We start from the raw sequence: 20,371 nt of genomic DNA, 5'->3' as shown, positions 1-20,371 counted from the left end.
AAGAAGTGGGCAGTTCCTCACCCAGACAACCAAAACCACCGGGAAAGTTTGGAAACAGGCACCCTATTGTTAAAGGGGCACAGTCACATTTCCCCCTGAAAGCTTTGCATCTACCATAATAAACAACACGCTCTGGTTACTAACAGTAAGAGGAAGGTATCTTGGTCTCTGATGCTTTGTTGGGTGTATTTGTGGACAGCAGTGACACTGTTTTGCTGACGGTCAGTGGCATGACTCTCATACACAGTTCTGCAGGCACAACTCCTCTAAAGAGCACCAGGATGTGCAGGGGTGTTTCCCAGTACCAGCAGTCGGAAGGAATGTACCCAGAAAGGAAGGGGAAGGAGGTCTTGGCATGGCTGGTGCTGGCGGCTTTCAGGCCTGCCCAAAGGACCTATAGAAACACAGCAGTGGAACAGGAAACCCCTCTGTTTGGCTCCACATGACTGAGTGACTCTGGTAGTTGGGGTGGCACTTTAGATCTGGATCCAGCATTGGCAAGAATCAGTGTCAGGGAGATGACAGGATAATACTAACAATGATTTTAGATGGCAACTGGGGACAATTAATACATACTGAGAGCGCTCCTGGGACGCGGCTACTTTACCTTCTGCGGGCTGCCGTTAAAAAACAAGTAGAACAATTGAAGTGGCCCAGTCGGTCGTTCTGAAAAGGAGAACTATGGAGTCCTTTCTTGCATTATGGGAAATGAACGAGCGCACTGCCGAGGGCAAGGGAGCAAAAAAAGGAAACCGCAGCAGCAAGAAGGGTGCAAAAGCCAGGGCGGGATCACAGAGCACCACGGAGTTTGCTTCAGAGGACGGATGAGCAGGCTCAGAGTGGACAAAACAGTGAGGTTCAAGAGACCCTCCCAAATTCTGCAGGAGGAGGAGTTTGTTTTAAAGCCCAGTGCGATCCCCTCCGAAGGCAGCCGGGGAGGAGGAACAGCCCTGCTGCGGCAGCGTGTGTGTGCGTGAGACAGCCCTGCTGTGGCAGTGGCATGTGTGCATGCGTGTAGGAGGGGAGATTTTAAGGCAGGAACACTGAAGCCCACGACAGTCTTATCTGACTGCCGTGGGGGGTGTAGGCAAGTGAGCACATCATGGCAGGTGTGGGCTTGTAAAGCAGCCAGTCCTGCTGGTACTTCGCTTTAGGGCCTCCTGGCAGTTTAAAGCTGTGTAACGCTCAGAGAGGGCTTATTCTCTCCCTGCTGCCCCAGGAAGACCAGAGCTGCATTTGACACATTCCCAAAAGGAGCAGTGCAGTAAGTCCTACTGAATCTGAGCCCGCAGTTCTGAGGGGCAGGGCAGTGGGAAGCCCTGCTCACCACCACCGGTGCCTCTCACCGAATCCAGCCTCTATGACTGCGTCTACCCAGCAATTAAACACCCACAGCCAGCCTGGGCCAGCTGGCTCTGGCTGCCGGGCTCTACAATTGCTCTGCAGACGTTTGGGCTTGGGCTGGAGCCCAAGTTCTGGGACCCCACGAGAGGGGAGGATCCCAGAACCTGGACTCCCACCTGAGCCCAAACATCTACACAGCAATGTTTAGCCCTGCAGCCTGAGCCCCACAAGCCCCAGTCAGTTGACCTGGGCCAGCCTTGGCCATGCTGCAGGCCTTTCATTCCAGTGTAGACGTACCCTATAACACCGCCTGCCTCTCCATGCACCTACTAGCAAAGCAGTGGCCAGCTCTCCCTTTAACTACCCTGGGGAAGAAGCTGCTCCCACCTGGCTTGTGCGTGTGACCATCCCCCCAGTTTTTTGAATGAGCAGCACCTGCCTTTTTTACTCAGTTAACGATGACGCCATGGACCCTCTGGAGCGAATCTTGTGCCATTCTTGGCACAGATCTCCAGCTCCAACAAATGAGGCCCCTAAAGGATGGGGAACATTCCTGATGTCCTTGCTAAAAGGCCAAAATAGAGAGAATTTAAACCAAGCTCCCTTTACGACTAAGCAGGTTACAGAAAACCACAGGGCCCCAGGATCGCCCCAGAACACACCCACCCTGGTTATTGTCACCACAGGAGCAATGTTTAAGATCCCCAAATAGGATCCCAGGCTGTCGGAGTGGGTGAAGGTTAATAGTGTTCGAGCAGTGAGGAGCAGGAAGGGAAAGGAGTGAGACCAGGGCGGAGAGGAACTGGGCTCGGAACGTCAAGTGTAGGTTGAGTGTGTGCAGTGGTAACCAAACCCCTGGACAGAGTGTAGCAGCTGAAGCCATCTGGAGGGCAGGTGAATGACGCCCCCTTGTCAATCTGGTGCTAGGAGACGGGAAAGGCAGTTGGGGAGGGAACCTCTGGAACCCCCCTCCCCGCTCTTCCCTCTCTGGGCTGTGACGTGAAGGCGGTGGGTGGGGAGGGTGGCGGGGGTCTGACGGGGGAGGGGAGCTCATCAATGTGACACCTGAAAGGCCTCAGTAGCCAGAGAGGAAGATAAACCAGTGGCATCACACCCGAGGAGCACGGCCAGCTGCGTGGACCGGATCGTGGACTTGGGCCGATCAAAACAGGGAGGGGAAAGCAAGAGTGACTGTACCCCCGCCCCGAAATGAGTTAGCACAGAGGACATTCGACAGACACAGGAGCGGCTTGGGGATTGGGAATTGCCCCTCCCGAGCCAGGCCCCTCCACAGCATGTTATCTCCTACACAGTCCCCCGCCCCCCCCCCCCCCCACAGGATAGACTGGCAGGCTATTAAAAAAAAAAAAAGCCTCACGCGGAAAATCTAAAACACTTTCATTTTAAATAACAAGAATTTAAAAAATGGTGGCCCTTGGCTAACGGACTAGCTGAGCTACTAACCAAAGTCTCCATTTCCTCAGTGTATGATCCTAGCAAGTGTCTTCACACAGGTCATATGGTCCGGTTCCATTTCACTCGGTGCAGTTACCCTGGGGTGGGTGGGTAAAAATCATTGATTAGAATCCATGATTTTCCTTTTGCTTTGCATCGCTGCCCATACTGGAGGCGTTTCTCGCTCGGAACCCGGCAAGGATTGCCACCCCTCAGCCTCTCGCCCAGGTCCAGAGTGCTGAAGGGACCCCTCAGTAACCCACTCCTAAATGAATTTGAAGCATTTAGTCTTGTCATGGGGCAGGCGGGTCTTGAAGAGGACAGAATCCACACGAAACTGGGTGTACAGGAGGGGCATGTACCCGTACACCTTAACGAAGAAGTTGATGCACTTGTGCCGCTCGTGGAAGTGCGAGTCATCATGCGAAAGGGCCTGAGGGCAGCCAGGGCAGCGGAAGGTCCAGCGCGAGGTCACCTGGGAACAGAACATAAGAACATAAGAACAGCCATACTGGGTCAGACCAAAGGTCCATCTAGCTCAGGGTCCTGTCTACCGACAGTGGCCAATGTCAGGTGTCCCAGAGGGAATGAACAGAACAGGTAATCATCAAGTGATCCATCCCGTCGCTCATTCCAAGCTTCTGGCAAACAGAGGGTAGGGTGACCATCCCTGCCCATCCATGAACTTATCTAGTTCTTTTTTTGAACGCTGTTATAATCTTGGCCTTCACAACATCCCCTGGCAAAGAGTTCCACAGGTTGACTCTGCGTTGTGTGAAGAAATACTGCCTTTTGTTTGTTTTAAACCTGCTGCCTATTAATTTCATTTGATGACCCCTAGTTCTTGTGTTATGAGGAGTAAATAACACTTCCTTATTTACCTTCTCCACACCAGTCATGATTTTATAGACGTCTATCGTATTTGTCATCTCTTTTCCAACCTGAAAATTCCCAGTTTTATTAATCTCTCCTCATACAGCAGCCGTTCCATACCCCTAATAATTTTTGTTGCCCTTTTCTGAACCTTTTCCAAGTCCAGTATATCTTTTTTTAGATGGGGTGATCTGTACGCTGTATTCAAGATGTAGGCGTACCATGGATTTATATAGAGGCAATATGATATTTTCTGTCTTATTATTTATCCCTTTCTTAATGATTCCCTACATTCTGTTAGATTTTTTGACTGCCGCTGCAGACTGAGTGGATGTTTTCAGAGAACTATCCCCAATGACTACAAGATCTCTTTCTTAAGTGGTAAAAGCTAATTTAGACCCCATCATTTTATATGTATAGTTGGAATTCTGTTTTCCAATGTGCATTACTTTGCATTTATCAACATTGAATTTCATTTGCCATTTTGTTGCCCAGTCACGCAGTTTTGTGAGGTCCCTTTGCAACTCTTCATAGTCTGCCTGGGATTTAACTATCTTGAGTAGTTTTGTATCATCTACAAATTTTGCCACCTCACTGTTTACCCCTTTTTCCAGATCATTTATGAATATGTTGAATAGGACTGGGCCCAGTACAGACCCCTGGGGGACACCACTATTTACCTCTCTCGATTTCCAACCTGAAAATTCCCAGTTTTATTAATCTCTCCTCATACAGCAGCCGTTCCATACCCCTAATAATTTTTGTTGCCCTTTTCTGAACCTTTTCCAAGTCCAGTATATCTTTTTTTAGATGGGGTGACCACATCTGTACGCTGTATTCAAGATGTAGGCGTACCATGGATTTATATAGAGGCAATATGATATTTTCTGTCTTATTATTTATCCCTTTCTTAATGATTCCCTACATTCTGTTAGATTTTTTGACTGCCGCTGCAGACTGAGTGGATGTTTTCAGAGAACTATCCCCAATGACTACAAGATCTCTTTCTTAAGTGGTAAAAGCTAATTTAGACCCCATCATTTTATATGTATAGTTGGAATTCTGTTTTCCAATGTGCATTACTTTGCATTTATCAACATTGAATTTCATTTGCCATTTTGTTGCCCAGTCACGCAGTTTTGTGAGGTCCCTTTGCAACTCTTCATAGTCTGCCTGGGATTTAACTATCTTGAGTAGTTTTGTATCATCTACAAATTTTGCCACCTCACTGTTTACCCCTTTTTCCAGATCATTTATGAATATGTTGAATAGGACTGGGCCCAGTACAGACCCCTGGGGGACACCACTATTTACCTCTCTCGATTCTGAAAAGGGATCACTTATTCCTACCCTTTATTTCCTATCTTTTAACCAGTTACCAATCCATGAGAGGACCTTCCCTCTTATCCCATGACAGCTTAAGAGCCTTTGGTGAGGGACCTTGTCAAAGGCTTTCTGAAAATTTAAGTACGTTATATCCACTGGATCCCCCTAGTCCACATGCTTCTTGACCCCCTCAAAGAATTATAGTCGCTTGGTGAGGCATGATTTCCCTTTACAAAAACCATGTTGACTCTTCCCCAACAAATTATGTTCATCTATGTGTCTGACAATTTTGTTCTTTACTATAGTTTCAACCAGTTTATGCAGTACTGAAGTCAGGTCTACTGGCCTGTAATTGCAGGCATCACCTCTGGAGCCCTTTTTAAAAATTTGTTCCCAAACCTCCTCTAATGACACCTCAATCTGGGACAGTTCCTCAGATTTGTTACCTAAAAAGAATGGCTCGGGTTTGGGAATCTCCCTCACATCCTCAGCCATCAAGACTGATGCAAAGAATTCATTTAGTTTATCCACAATGGCCTTATCGTCCTTGAGTGCTCCTTTAGCACCTCGATCGTCCAGTGGCCCCACTGGTTGTTTAGCAGCTTCCTGCTTCTGATGTACTTAAAAAAATTGTTTTGCTATTACTTTTTGAGTCTTTGGCCAGCTGTTCTTCAAATTCTTTCTTGGCCTTCCTAATTATATTTTTACACTTCATTTGCCAGAGTTTATGCTTCTTTCTATTTTCCTCACTAGGATTTAACTTCCACTTTTTAAAAGATGCCTTTTTGCTTCTCACTGCTTCTTTTACTTTGTTGTTTAGCCATGGTGGCACTTTTTGGTTCTCTTACTATGTTTTTTAATTTGGGAGGTGCATTTAAGTTGAGCCTCTATTATAGTGTCTTTAAAAAGTTTCCAGGCAACTTGCAGGGATTTCACTTTCGGCACTGTACCTTTTAATTGCTGTTTAACTAAACTAACCTCCTCATTTTTGTGTTGTTCCCCTTTCTGAAATTAAATGCTACAGTGTTGGGCTGCTGTGGTGTTTTTCCTGCCACAGGGATGTTAAATTTAATTATGTTATGGTCACTAGTACCAAGTAGTCCAGCTATATTCACCTCTTGGACCAGATCCTGTGCTCAACTTAGGACTAAATCAAGAATTGCCTCTCCTCTGGTGGGTTTCAGGACTAGTTACTCCAAGAAGCAGTCATTTTAGCCTTCAAGAAACTTAATCTCTGCATCCCGTGCTGAGGTGACATGTACCCAGTCAATATGGGGATAATTGAAATCCCCCATTATTGTTGATTTTTTTATTTGAATAGCTTCTCTAATCTCCCTGAGCATTTCACAGTCACTATCACCATCCTGGTCAGGTGGTTGGTAGCATATCCCTACTGCTATATTCAGAGGAACAAACAGCATCATCTGACACACTACTCCAAAGCTCCCTAGAGAGCTTTGCATCCAGCAATCACTGATGTGCAACAGCAGCTTCCCAGCAGGCTGCAGCCACAGAAAGGCTAGTAGAGGAAGTGAAGAGGAATACAGCTGCCAACTGAAAACCCAAGGGAGGAGTTTATGACAACCCTACTCATGTGAAAAACAGGTTCTCTAATGGCCCCAAACAAGACCTTTTAGCTGAGCACTATGATCAGGACCTGGGCTTGCTACCTCACTAAAGACCCTCCCTCCAGCAGCACAAGCCTCAGGAAAGCCATGCATTCAGTACACAGACTGAATCATCAACGTCACTTCCTTCAGCTACTGGGCTTTCCTTTGAGGTCTCCCATCCAAGTACTGACCAGATCCTAACCTGCTTAGCCTGGGAGCTGAGACAGTATCACAGCCTCTGTTGGGACAGCTTCAGATAGGTGCTACAACTTCACACTGACTCTTCCTACTGCATGTCCTGGGGGCCTTTCGCCCACCATCATTTCCTGTCAGTTATTAGTTTTAAGACTAGAATGCGATGCTCTCTTGGCCCATGAAGCACAAGAGATTGGGGCTATTTAGTTCAGAGAGGACCCAAATAACATGGCACATGCTAGAGAATGGATCAATACACAATACAGAATGAAAGGTACAGAGAAGGGAAACTCGGTTCTGCTGGAGAACAAGGGGGCATCAATGAAATGGCGCACAATCAATCTGTGGAACTCATTGCCAGTAGATGTCATCGTGGTCAAACGCGTAGCAGGGTTGAGAAAAGGATTAGACATTTATCTGGGTAATGGGAGAACATTTAGTTACATTACACAGAACACAGACATGTATATTTTCCATCTGACACAAACCCTCATGCCTCAGGATACAAACCAAGCCCTAACGGATGGGCGTTAAGAAGAGACTTCCCTTATGGGCAAATTCTCTCTCACTAGAGGGCTTCCTGCACCTTCCTCTGAAGGTGGCTGGTAGCAAACACTTGAGATAGGATCCTGGGCTAGACAGATCCCTGGTTTGATCCTATATGGTAATGCAGCAATGCCTGTGCTTCTAAATGAAGACTGTGGGTAGGGAGAGACGATAAGTGGCTGCTGGAAACCCAGCACAGAATAAATATTCCATCTTCCTCCATTCCCACATTCAGCAGTAGGGAAGGGCTGTAGCTGCTAGCAGATGGCTAGCCGCAGCTCCACGGAGTCATGCTGGGAGATGTGAAGGGTCCACTCTACTTGGTCACCACTGCCTTGGAAGAGCATTTAACTGCAGAAAGGATCCTTCGGAGGCCTGTCTTCCCCCCAAGGAAATGTGTCCCTGAGGAATGCCAGAGGCTCGCTCTCTTTTCCATTTCCAAGCAGAGACCCACCACCACTGCCTTGACGTGACTGACCCTGACAGTCTCTCAGTAACACACCGACTGTGCTCGGCATCTTTGATTATTCTTACTAATGATGGGTGAGTTCACTGCTTGAGACGTGAGAGACCAACAGCCCAGGATAGACGCAGGCACAGTCTGGGTAAGTGCTAGGCAGGCTTCCTCTCACCTAGCTAAGACAATGTCTCAATACTGCAGCATCTCCTGTTAGTCCTGACATGGGTCACATGCCAACGTACCTCCACCCTCACATCCACATCCTAGCCCTGGCACTCCGCACAGCTCTCCCAATGCAACTGAATCCTGATCCTCAACATCCCTCTACTATTCCAGCTTTGAATCCCCTAATGGCTCTGCCATAGCACCTCCATCATCACATACAGCACCTCCAGTCCTGAGGCCCACAACCCCTTCCCCCACACAGCTCTGCTCCTCAATCCAAACCTGCAACAGTACTGATATTTCTTCCCCAATACACTCTTGAATTATCAGTAAATTCACATGGTGGTTGGAGAGCTCTGTGAATAGGGACCTGCCTGAGACCCACCACGCTCATTTCCGCATCTGACCAAACCTATAATTGGACTCTAGGTCTCCGGAGGTGAAAGGCACTAACCCCACTGTTATACTGAATCACTACTTCTGATCTGTGACTCTACAGAATGCAGCACAAGTACACACACACCCAGCTCCCTACCAGCCATGCCAGCTCATCGTATGGCACGGTTTACCTCGCTCCCTTAAAATCTGAGCTACAATTCCATTTGATTTGACCTCTCCCCAAACACACACGTGCACCAGGGACCTTGCTCCACCAATCTGATTAACCGGGGAAGCATTCAGACATTACACCAATGGAAGCCAGTAGAAGACTTCCTAGATAGAAGGCACACACTGAGCTCATGGGAAGTTTTATTTCAGTTCATTTCTCCAGTCCTTTTCCTGGGGAATCCATCATACTCGCACCATCAGAGACAGACATTTCGGAGCCATTCCTGCCACCAGGAAAGCCCCCAATGTACCACTGAAAAGTCTGTCTTTCTGGCAGTACGGCTCTATAAGGATTTAAGATACACAGCTAGTATCCTTACTAGGAAATCTCTGGGTTATGCTGCTGGGAAAGAGTCTCAGGTTATGGAATGACACTCGCTGCCCTTCCTACATCAAAAAAGAGATCCCAGATTAGAGAATACGGCAGCTCAAAGAGAAGCCATTGACAGGCAAGAAACTCCTCTCCCTGTGACAAGCTGGCTCCCAGCAATCTGACCCTCTGACTGAAATATATGGAAGGAACATGAGCAAGTAAGGAAGAAAGTAGATCCTCTTTAGGGTTGGGAGACAAAGTTTGGGCAGGGGGAAGAGAGATCAGTCTCACTCCAAGCCTCTGTCTTATTTCTAGGAGAAATCCAAGTCTTCCTCGACGGCTCTAAAAGAAGGGTGGGCAAACTTTTTGGCCCGAGGGCCACATCTGGGTATGGAAATTGTATGGTGGGCCATGAATGCTCACAAAATTGGGGGTTGGGGTGTGGGAGGGGGTGAGGGCTCCGTCTGGGGGTGCGAGCTCTGGGGTGCAGGAGGGTGGGACTGAGGGATTTGGAAGACGGGAGGGGGATCAGGCCTGGGGCGCAGGAGGTCAGAGGTGCAGGCTCCAGGCAGCACTTACCTCAAGCAGCTCCCGGAAGCAGCGGCATGTCCCTCCTCTGGCTCCTATGTGGAGGCGCGGCCAGGCGGCTCTGCACACTGCCCCGTCCGCAGGCGCTGCCCCTGCAGCTCCCATTGGCCTTGTTTGCTGGCCAATAGGAGCTGCGGGGGTGGCACTTGGGGCGGGGGCAGCGTGCGGAGCTCGAGGGCCGGATTAAAACATCTGAAGGGCCGGATGCGGCCCCCGGGCCGTAATTTGCCCACTCCTGCTCTAAAATGTTTGATTCCCTCCCGCTGTCCCGTTGTTTCCTGCTCTCCAGCATCTCTGGGTGAAAAGGAAGCAGCGTGTGTCAGAAAAGCATGAAAGGAAGTTCCCTGAAGCATTTCTGGCCTGTATTAAACCCCACAGCTAGTAACTTCCTCCAACTTTTGCACAGCATGGACCAGACTTTACTGGGGAGCCCATCTCATATGCACCCCTCCCCTCCCCATGCTCATCCCATACGAGCCATCTGGCATCCCCAGCCGTGGCTTCGGAATGTCAGGAAAGGGGGAAAAATCTATTTTTAGCTGCAGTAAGTGCTTTTGAAAATGCTAATCATGCCACTACCATTTGCTCTTCATTCCCCCCCCCCCTCTGTTCCCCTTTCCTTCCCCCAGTGCCCCTGCCAGTGCATCTCTGCTGCCTGGTCCCCTTCTCCTCAACTCAGATTCTCCGTCCTGGTCAGCTCTAAATGGCATCATAGCTGGGTATGGGGGCAGGAGCCCACACGCACCCAGACAAGCACTTACCAAGTCCTAGCAGCGCGTTTGATGCTTCATGTATGAAGACAACCACACAGCATCTGATGCAAGGCTCTTCCAGGGGCTCAGATACAGACCGTGGAGCTAAGACACAGAGTGGCGCAGGGAGCAGGAGGTGGGGTAAGAATCTGTTGGCAGAGGTGATTTCCAAAGGGCTTTGTGGAAGACAGGATATATGTTTCGAGGAGGGGCCTGAAGGAAGAGGTTGTTCCAAACGTAGGGGACAGCATGGAAGAAGGCACCAAGAGGAGATGGGAAGAGGTAACAAAGGGCTCAGATCAGTGGGATGCTCAGGCTCCAGGAGGTAGGAGGAGGAAGTGAAAGTAGAGATGCCAGGAGAGATGGACACGTCGACATGCAGTGGATGAGCATAGTCTATGTAGTCTAGGTACAGTGGGAGCTCACTACAGACACTAGTCTCCAAGCCATCACCTTTCTCTGCCCAGCGGTTGCCATAACCCAAAGCAGCCCAGCTGTTAATGCAGAGAGACAGAATGCCCTGCAGCTCTCCATGCCTCCTAGATGAAGCAGCTGGTCCAGCACCTACCAAATCATCTAGCTACACAGCTGATCTGAAAGGCCGAAGCAACAATCAAGACTTGTTGATCATTATCAGACAGAGTATAGCTGACAACCATCCAGTGTCAGAAAGACAAGAGTAGGAAGGGTCCCCTGCACTGGGAGAATTACTATACAATTTCCCTGTTTCCTACAACAGATGGGAAATCTTCCGTACAAAAGGAGAAAACACAGAGATTGTTGGGAGTCCAAGTAAATAATGCTGGGAACAAAGCAGGTGTGGATTCATAAAGCACATGACTCACCGCCTAATAAAGACTCTATCAGCTCTTTACCTTCCACAGTCCTAAAAGAAAATCTAGCCTTAAAAGGGACTTCACTATCATCCTGCAGTGAATTTACCAAGAGGTGATGCTGTTGGAACTAAAGCCTGAAAGGCCTAACGTGTAAACTCAAATGAGAAAGGGCTGCAGGGACTTCCGTTATATATAATGCACGTAGCTTTAAGAGGGAATTCTTGATTTTGAAAGAGTGGTTAGTTAAGGTTTTTTGTGTTGAGGGATTTGGGAGGATGTTTCAGGGAGAGAACTAAAAATAGGTCAGTCCCCAAGCTTTAGAGGAGGGTTGGGTACTTAACAAAAATGTTACTGGTTGCTAGGTACTCAGAACTCACAAGCTTTTACAAAGGCTACAACTAAACAAGTTTTGGTATATTACGGTGTTTGCTGGACTTATTTCCCATTGGCCACTGCTATTGCTTAGCATAAGTGCTTTGAAATTGAGACACCAAGGTGTTAAGTGAGACAGCGGCAATCCTAGGATTAGAGTGCGAGACCAGTCTTCCAGCACTGTGCTCATGCTGCTTGTCTTTTCAGATTACAGTACATGGAGCTTGGAATGGCAGAATCTAAGCTCAAGTCTGTATATCTGAGCAGAGCCGGTATTGAACAGAACGGTGTCCAGAGTCCATGCCTGCTTGTGCTCTAAAGGAACGGGTAACGAGTTAACAACAAAAGAGATTCCTAGATTCCAAGGCCAGAATAGAAAGGGAGCCCTATGAAGTGCATGCAACATACTAAGCATCTGCCCATCCTCTCACCCCCTCATTGTTCCTTGCCATCATTCATTGCATTAAGATGCTGAGATACTATGATAGTGTGGAGGAAAAATACTCTAAGGCCTAAACTTTGGTCAAGTGAACTGTATGTAGGGTCAGGTGAATTGTATGTGTGGCCTGGAGGAAGGAGAAAAGGGGGGGAGAGTAAAAGGAGAAGGGTAGACAGAAATCATAAAAGCAGAACTAACTGTAGAAATTATAAAAGTAGAATTAACCTTTGTAACAGACTATGATTAATAGATGTCAGGTGACAGAGCAAGAAACCGCAAAGGGCAAAACTAAGAAAAACAGGAAAACTTGTTTTGCTTTATTCCTTATATGGATGTAAAACTTTAAGGAAGTATATGTAATTTTTGTGGTTTTATCCTATATAATCTCTCGCATTTTATCTGTCGGGGGGGTTCGGCTGCCTTGGCTGACTCCCCCATGCATGCATGTTTGATTGCTCAATAAAGGAGCCTCAGGCTGTCTGATCAAAAATCAACAGTGTGGACAATTTTCCACAACAATAGGTACTGAACCCGAAGGGAGACGGATGGCTGAACTGAGACTGACACTCTCTGCTCCTTTGGGGACTGCAGACACATGCTTACATTTTCAGGAGGAATTAGTGATCTTGAGTGCCTCTGTTTTGGAGTGCTCAACCTGAGATATCACGAAACATCTGATTTTCAGAAAGTGCTGAGCACCCCTTCCCCCTCTGAAAATCAGTCCCCTTTAATGTGTCTCAATTTGAACACCCAACACTCTTACACAAGGGGCAGGGCCCATTGTTTTCTGGGACTTTGCTACAGTGGAATCAGGTCCCAGTAGCCTCATTACCTCTCTCCACCCGAGTGGAGAACGAGACCCTAGGATCATGAGACAGGAAGGAGCCACCAGAGGCTCCGCAGAGACACGCTCCACTGCAGATGGCCTGTGATGGCAGAACATACAGCGCTTGGTGCAGAAATGGGCCTAAAGGCGATACAGGACTCTACAGACCCTAATAACAACAAGGAATTGCATCCCCTGCTTGTGCCTGTAACTTAAAGGAAGGTGCAAGACCACATATCGAGTCTCTCGGGAAGGAAGTGGATTAAAGCTATTGACTCTGATCCCTTGAGCCCTCCCTGGTCTGGATCCTGCCAGTGTCAGAGACAAACTGTTCCTACAGTGGAGAGCAGCTGGGAGATGTGCAAACAGTCCCCCAGCTCTAGGGGACTTGAGGCGTGGCTTCTCACTGATCTGTTCCAGCCAGTTTGACTACCCCTACTGCGTGCTGCAAGGTGCATCTATTTATGAAGGGTTTTGTGCAAGGCATGGATTCTGAGCAAGTTTGGTTTCCCTTATTCAGTGGCAAGTCCCTTGGGGCTGGCTGTCTCACTCTCACTATTGGATACGTTAGTCCCCGGGCCCAGATGCATAGAGCTAAGATAGGTGCATTTCTAACAGATCAGAATAAATAACTATTTCTCCTGAAATCAGAAGCACTGTACGAGGTTCCCATCTACTGCTTTACCTTGATGGGTGGTTTCCTTGTGATGTGAGAGACTAGAAAGTTCATGGCAATATCCTCACAGTTGATGTATTCATCTACCATGTCACGGATGGCTTGTGGCATCACGTAAGAATACAGGTAGGCGTAGTACTGAAACAAACAAACATTCAACAGTAAAACAGACCCAAGACAGCTAGTGACATACTAACTATGGGCCTCACCCAAAGCCCATTGAAGTCAATGGAAAGGCTCCCCAGAACAATGCTGGGGGTAGGATTTATCTCTAAGACAAGTTCTGCTCCATTCACTCATGGGGTAGCCGCGAAGCCACCCCATGGCTGCCGTTACAGACCTGCAGCTCCTGGACCCCACTCTATGGCAATCTGGCCACCGGAAATCTTGCTGGTCAGTCTACACAATGTTTCTGCTGCATCTTGGTCCCTCCCCAGCAAGGGATGATGGCTCAGGATGAGCCCTTTAGCCCCTCATTGTCCCAAAAGGATACAAATAGTCTCTTTGTTCTCCACTGTCTTCCCCAGATGGGGAGGAAGGAAGAAGGCTCTGAACACCTGATGGAGCTCTTGGCATCTGGCCCCAACCTCCCCTCTTTTTACAACAGTAGCCTCGGATACAAATCAACGTAACCATCACCTTTCTACCTTCTGAGCCCACTTCAGGATTCTTTTACATCTGGTAACCACAGGAGCCAGAGTTTCTGTGGTGACCCTATTACCCCTTGCCACACTCAGGATGCATAAAAATAGGGTTGCTGCCAATTTTAGCTGTTCTTCACTGGGCGAACCTGGGGCTGTGATTTCCAAGCTGCCTAAGGGATTTGGAATCCTAAGTCCCATTAAAACCAATGAGATTTAGGAGCTTTCAACCTTATTTTTTCATTAGTGAAATGCCTTGTGGCACCATTGCAAAGGGTGCTAAGTACACAGGTGTGTCAGCTATTGTTGTTGGTGTCACAGCAGTGAGCCCTTATGGACACTCCTCAGGTTCCTAAGGACTGGGAGCAACAATCCAGGGCTGGGCATCTGAACCCAGACTCCTGCCTGGCAGGTCAGTGCACTAACAAATTACTAAGCCAACCCAGAGAAGACCCGAACACTTTGATGGCTGGCATCACAGCGTCTAAGAGAATTGCTGCAACTGAATCAGCTCCCAGCCCTGCCCCTTCCCCACTCCCCTCCCAGAGCTGGGGGGAGAACCCAGGAGTCCTGGCTCCCAGCCCTGCCCCTCCACATGCTCAGTCTCTCTCCCTCAGCTCAGAGCCATTCTATGCAGCTTTCCTCAAATGAGCTGCATCTCCTGGGACACGGATATTAACCTTTCCTCAGCAGGGCTTCGGTTTGCGGTGATTAATGAAGCTTATGTTGAGAATCAGAGACGCAAGAGAGAAGGAATGGTCAATTCTGGCACTAGTTTCTTTAATCGAAAACTCAGGCTACTCTGAAAAGGAAAAGCAAAGCGGAGAGCTGGCCAAGGAGAACTGAGACTGGGTTCTCTCTGACCACTAGCTCTTACCTTATGAAAGAAGGCAGCACCAGTCAGCACCATGGACAGTTCACAAGAGTAGTTCGAGTTATAGAGCCAGGACTGATGGGGGATGTCCCACGCATGGTATCGCCCAGGGAATCCAACAATGCGGTCCCTTGCCTCTCTCCAGACTCTGCAAATGTAAAGATAGAACTTCAGTGGGGCAAGACCACAGCATGCTCAAACTGTGAAAAGAACCACACAACCCACAACTGTAGTGTGGCTCTACCTAATAATGAAGGTATGGATGGTCAGCCAAGGATCCCCAGGCCATAAAACAACCCCACGAAATAGGCACTCGGCGAAATCCTGGCCCCACCGCAGTCAATGGCAAATCTCCAGTTAGGCCAGGAGTTCACCCATTATCCCCATTTTACAGATTCAAAAACGGATGCATCCAGAGATTAAGGGTGGAATTTTCAAGGACAAGCAGCATCGGTCTAACCCTGCTTCCATTGGAGTCTATGGGAGTTTTAGCACAGACTGCAGTGAGAGCAGAGTTATGTAATGCTGAGTGCTTTTCGGAAATCCCATCCTACGAAACACGCCTGAGATCACATAACAGGGCTGTAAACTGAATGCCAAGGCTCCTGGCTCCCAGATTCAGCTCTAAATGCTAAAGAAACTCTGGTGATACACTACACGGAGCAATCTCCACAGACAGTGGCCCTGGCTAAAATTCCTTTTGCCCCAAGGATCTCAAAGTGCTTTACAAAGAACATCTAACACATAACGGTACTGGCTGTACTCTGAGCTCATTCAAAACTGATCTTTCAATCACATACAAGTTTATCATCATCCAACCAACTTTTCCAAGCTCGGCCATGGATGCTCTCCAGTACCAGCAGTACTGGTACTTACAAGCTTCTCAGTCCAGCCCTTTCCAAGCAGGGCAAGAGGCTGGTTTGGTTTGATTTTCCATATGGAAAGAATATTTTTTTCCACCTCGCCTAACTTGTAAATGACCCAGGAGATTTTCCAGACTTCAAAACCAAAAACAACCTCCCTAAGTACCTTCTGGACAAGAGAAAGCACGGAAAACGAAAAGCCAAATGAAATGTGCAGAAAGTTATGAGCAAGGAAAAGCCGGTTATAACAGAAATGGTTTTGTTTGCTACCAAGCCCCCACCATAACATAGATCACTCACGTCAAGATGTTTTATCAACCCAGGATGAAAAATTAAATAAAATCAACCTTTCAGCTATTTTTGTTCCTAAATGTTTTCCCCTGAGAGGGTCAAGGTCACGTGTGTGAGGTTGAGGCACAGGGCTGGGAGTCCCCAGCTCTGCTACAGACCCCCTCTGTGTGAACTTGAACAGGTCACCCCATGTCTCAGCTTCCTCATCTGTCTAGTGAGGGTAACGCTGACCTCTCTCCAGGGGCTGGGGGAAGGCTAAAGTCACTAAAAACACCAGGATATTAGCAGATGGGAGGTGCTGCACCACAGCTAAGTATTGTTATTTATCACCACACAAACTGGAGCTTTGCCAACTCCCCACCCAGCTGTGCAGGAGTGTGCATAACAGCCAGGCAGGATCTGCTCTCCCCTCCTCCCCTCTGGCCATGTGGGTTCGCCATGCAGGGGAGGAAGGGGTCTCTTCACACCCCCTTTCTCCCTTGCACAGTCACATAAGAGGGGTCATGAATGAGCCTTATGTGATTAAATGGTAACGGTCACATATGAGAAAGCAAGCACTTAATATTCCAGTCTCATTTGAACCTCTCTCCCCCCAGGAGGAATCTCTCTGGATTATTGGAAAACTGTCAGGAATAATTAAGGAAAACATCAGCGTGCGATGTCTAACCTGGGAAATAAGCCTGGCTTTATGTTGCAGGGCTGCTTGGCTCTTTTCGGGTCATTTGATCTTGTCTAGTTAACGGTTAGAGTCTAAATTACGTATTTCAAACTGGAACTTGGTGCCTCTTGTCTAGGTAGAACGTGTCTCTGTTGAATGCAAAAAGGGGCTTTCCCTTCATCCTAGGAGCACAGTGTGGCCACACGTGTTAATTTTCTTCTGCTGTGTATTGTACAAGTGTTCCCACCCCCGCAATATTCCCCTGTCAGGATGGGAGTTACAGAGATCATTGCTGCAGGGCAATAGCAGATGTTCTAACAGAGACACTGCCAAAGCCTCCTGGGCATTCGTTACGTTTACCAGTACAGTAAGAGGCAAAGATGCTTTAATTGTAAACATTGCTAATTAAATTAATGGAACTCCAATATAACCTGGTAATGAAGACATGAATAATTAAAGCTGTCAGGACCTTTCTGGTCACACTCCTTCCACCAGGCAGTTATTTTTGCAGGATTTTATTAATCTGACATGACTTAGTTTTTAATAGTTGGAGCAGGAACTATTCATGCCCTTATTAACTTATTCCAACTTCTCTACTTCTGCATTACTGGGGTGCTTTTCCCCCAAGCAGGAGTCAAGCCCTGGAAATCAAGGATTCTTTGGCTTTAGACAACTGTCTAATATTTATTCCTTTAAGGGGTTCACTGGAGCTTAGCTTATTATATACACAATTGCCATTTGCGTGCTCCCTACTGAACACTATGTGGAGGAAGGCGCAGTCCTTAGCCCTAAGAATTTATAATCTGTGGTATCCATTGCAGTTTAGACAAGTAGTACAATTATTGGGCACTGGTTACGAGGCAATGATATCTTTTACTTTCAGCGCACACTCTCTCTCTGGTGGATTAACACCGGCAGTCTTTGCAGGAGATGTGTGTTTTTAGGAGGGATGGGAACTATAACACCATGAACTTACATTCAAGGCTCTGAAGCATTAATCAACAAGGCTTTAATGAGGTACTGTTGTAAGGCAGAGTTTGCCGAGGAGTCAGCGTGCCTCTCACGCCGGAGCACAGCGGGGGGCAGTGGATGGCAGAAGCAGGGCATGCAGCCACTGCTGAGCCAACCCCAGGGCAGCAGGAAGAGAGCCAACCCCACCCCGGGCAGAAAGCGGCGGCGCTGACTCGGGTTTTGGCGGGAAAGGTCAGGGCTGGTTGGAAAACGACTCGACCCTTTCAGGTTCAGGTAGCTGGACTTGAGTTTGGTTGGGGCCTAAAAATTAGGCCCAAAGAGACCTCTACCCAGGAGTCCTGGCTCCCGATCCCCGGCTTTAATCACTCTCATGTTTCACCCCCCAAAGCGACCCTTCTAGGATTCCTGGCACGTTGCCCTTTTACCTGCCTCCCAATCACCATGCCAACACACCCTAGTGACAGAGGAGAGCTCAACTCCTTCCCCCTGCTAGCTGACTGAGCGCTTGGATTAGTGAAGAGAGACCGCTGCCCAGCCTGCAACCCCTATTGGCCAGAGGAATCAAGAACCAAGCTAGGGACACAAGCTCGTGCAGTGGCATCATTAGCCTGCTGTGCCAGCCCCCGCCCTGGGAACACACTTCTTGGCATGTATTTACGAGCTCTTTAGCTGTACAAGTTGAAGGAGCAGCCCCAGAGCCTCCCACGATGGCAGCTCAGACTCAGTTAGAACCTGCTTCCACAGCCGCTCTGACAGCCAGATTTCATCAGCGGATGGAACAGAGATTGGCCTCGCTCCCTCTCCCCAGTTCACTGCTTCTGCAACCAGGAAACCTTCTGCAAGTGCAGAGCGGATGGAAGTTTAGATGCTGAAGCAGGAGAGGGACGGGGACAATAACAACAACAAGCGGATGACAGGATGTTCTGTGAAATTTAATACAGCCACAGCCAACGTGCCAGAGGCAGAAGAGATCTGCGAGGGGAGAGATTCAGGAGGACTGCCGGCAGCGCTTGGCAGGGAAGGACGCATTCCCTGAGTCAGGGCAATATGTCAAACTGACAATTCCACCACCACTGACAGCAGCACAAACAAGGCGACGTCACCCCCACCACCCCCATGCTTCTTCAGGCTTTCATAATTGAAGCTGCCATCCTGCAGCCGGTGGATAATCCATTCAACGGACTGCATAGGCCCAGCTTCCCCATCAGCACCTACATGGAAGCGGTCCCAGAGGGACTGCCCGTCTTTATGCTGCCACCCCCTACGGACCAAATTAAATAGGTGCAGCTAATGTCAACAGTAGACACACCCACACCAGTGTTCCCTCTAATTTTTCCCACCCATGTGCGGAATGAGTTTTGTTATGTGCACCAATGTGGAGGTGATGTGTCACACATCACCTCCATATTGGTGCACATAACAAAATTCATGGGGTGGGGCCAAGGGGTTTGGAGTGTGGGAAGGGGCTCAGGGCTGGGGCAGAGGGTTGGGGTGCAGGGGTGTGAAGGCTCCAGCTGGGGGTGTGGGCTCTGGGGTGGGGCCGGGGATGAGGGGCTCAGGGATGGGGCAGAGGACTGGGGTGCAAGGGGTGAGGGCTCTGGGGTGGGGCTGGGGATGAGGGTTTTGGGGTAAAGGAGGGTGCTCTGGAGCTATGGCGGGGAGAGAGGACTCCCCCCAGCAGCACCTGGGCTGGGTGGGGAAAGGTGCCTCTCCCCGCTGTGGCAGCTCCAGGGCTGGGGCTGCGGGATAGGCACCTCTGGCTGCAGCAGGTCCAGGCCAGGGCTGGGTTTGGGCCGGGGGAGGTGTGCCCCACCCCTGGCTGCGGCAGGTCCAGGCCGCCCCTCCCCCGACCACAGCAGGGCCGGGCTGGACAGGTTCCCTGAGCACCTGCACGGTGCTAAATAGGCTGCTGCGTGGCCGCGCAGCTTACAGGGAACTTAGCCCCACACCTGGACAGGCTAACCTCTAAGCATGGGAGGGGGAGTTTAAATCCCTTGGTCCATTCAATCCGGGAACTCTGCTGACTTTATCGACGAGGGGGACAATTTGAGGGGGTGTATGAGAGATGTGAACACCATGGCACAGTATAGACCATCAACTCACTTCACAGAGGCTGCTGACCAACCATTAGTTTGTCACTTCCCACCTGAGCTGGATTTGACCCCGCAGCATAGGAGCAAAAGGCATCTACCCTGTTATCAACTCCTGAAGCACCCAAATGGAAACTTTACTGTCACAGTCAAGAACCTTCAACTTAACTCATTCAGGCACATTAAGTCAGTTATTTAGAAGTATTTTAATTTAGGGGGTTTTGGTCAGGTCTAAATGCTGAACAGGTGATGATAACAGTAATGATGGGTAGGGCTAGTAGCACCAGATGTTTTTAAGGCTACCCAACACTTCCCATTATAAGACCCTGTTTTTAGTTGCTTATAACTTTGCCAAACTATTTGGGCTGAAACTTTCCTCCAGAACGGTTTAGACATTTCTGAGAACAGGACTAGAGAAAAATATGTTATTTTGTCCACGTTAAAAAACTGCGGGGACCTTTTCTTGTGGAAAAAGCAGTATGTGATCATGTAATTATAATAATTGCACAGGCAACCTTAATTGTGGCATTTCCTGACATTTGTGTGCTTGACTTTGTAACCCTATTAAATATCAGAGGGGTAGCCGTGTTAGTCTGG

At 48.6% G+C, this 20,371-nt stretch overlaps 1 protein-coding gene across 1 annotated transcript in view; it reads right to left on the bottom strand.

The window, feature by feature from the left end:
* Positions 1-3,064: 3,064 nt before the first annotated feature.
* EXTL3 (exostosin like glycosyltransferase 3) overlaps positions 3,065-20,371 on the bottom strand; it is a 64,632-nt gene continuing 47,325 nt past the window's right edge. The window contains exons 3-5 of the mRNA XM_065401846.1: positions 14,904-15,048; positions 13,395-13,523; positions 3,065-3,274 (exon numbers count right to left, since the gene is read on the bottom strand). Of these exons, the coding sequence (XP_065257918.1) occupies positions 3,065-3,274; positions 13,395-13,523; positions 14,904-15,048 (484 nt within the window). The remainder of the gene's footprint in view (positions 3,275-13,394; positions 13,524-14,903; positions 15,049-20,371) is intronic.

This window comes from Emys orbicularis, chromosome 3 (assembly GCF_028017835.1).
Source record: "Emys orbicularis isolate rEmyOrb1 chromosome 3, rEmyOrb1.hap1, whole genome shotgun sequence".
Taxonomy (NCBI): domain Eukaryota; kingdom Metazoa; phylum Chordata; order Testudines; family Emydidae; genus Emys; species Emys orbicularis.
This window is presented reverse-complemented; position numbering and strand designations above follow the sequence as displayed.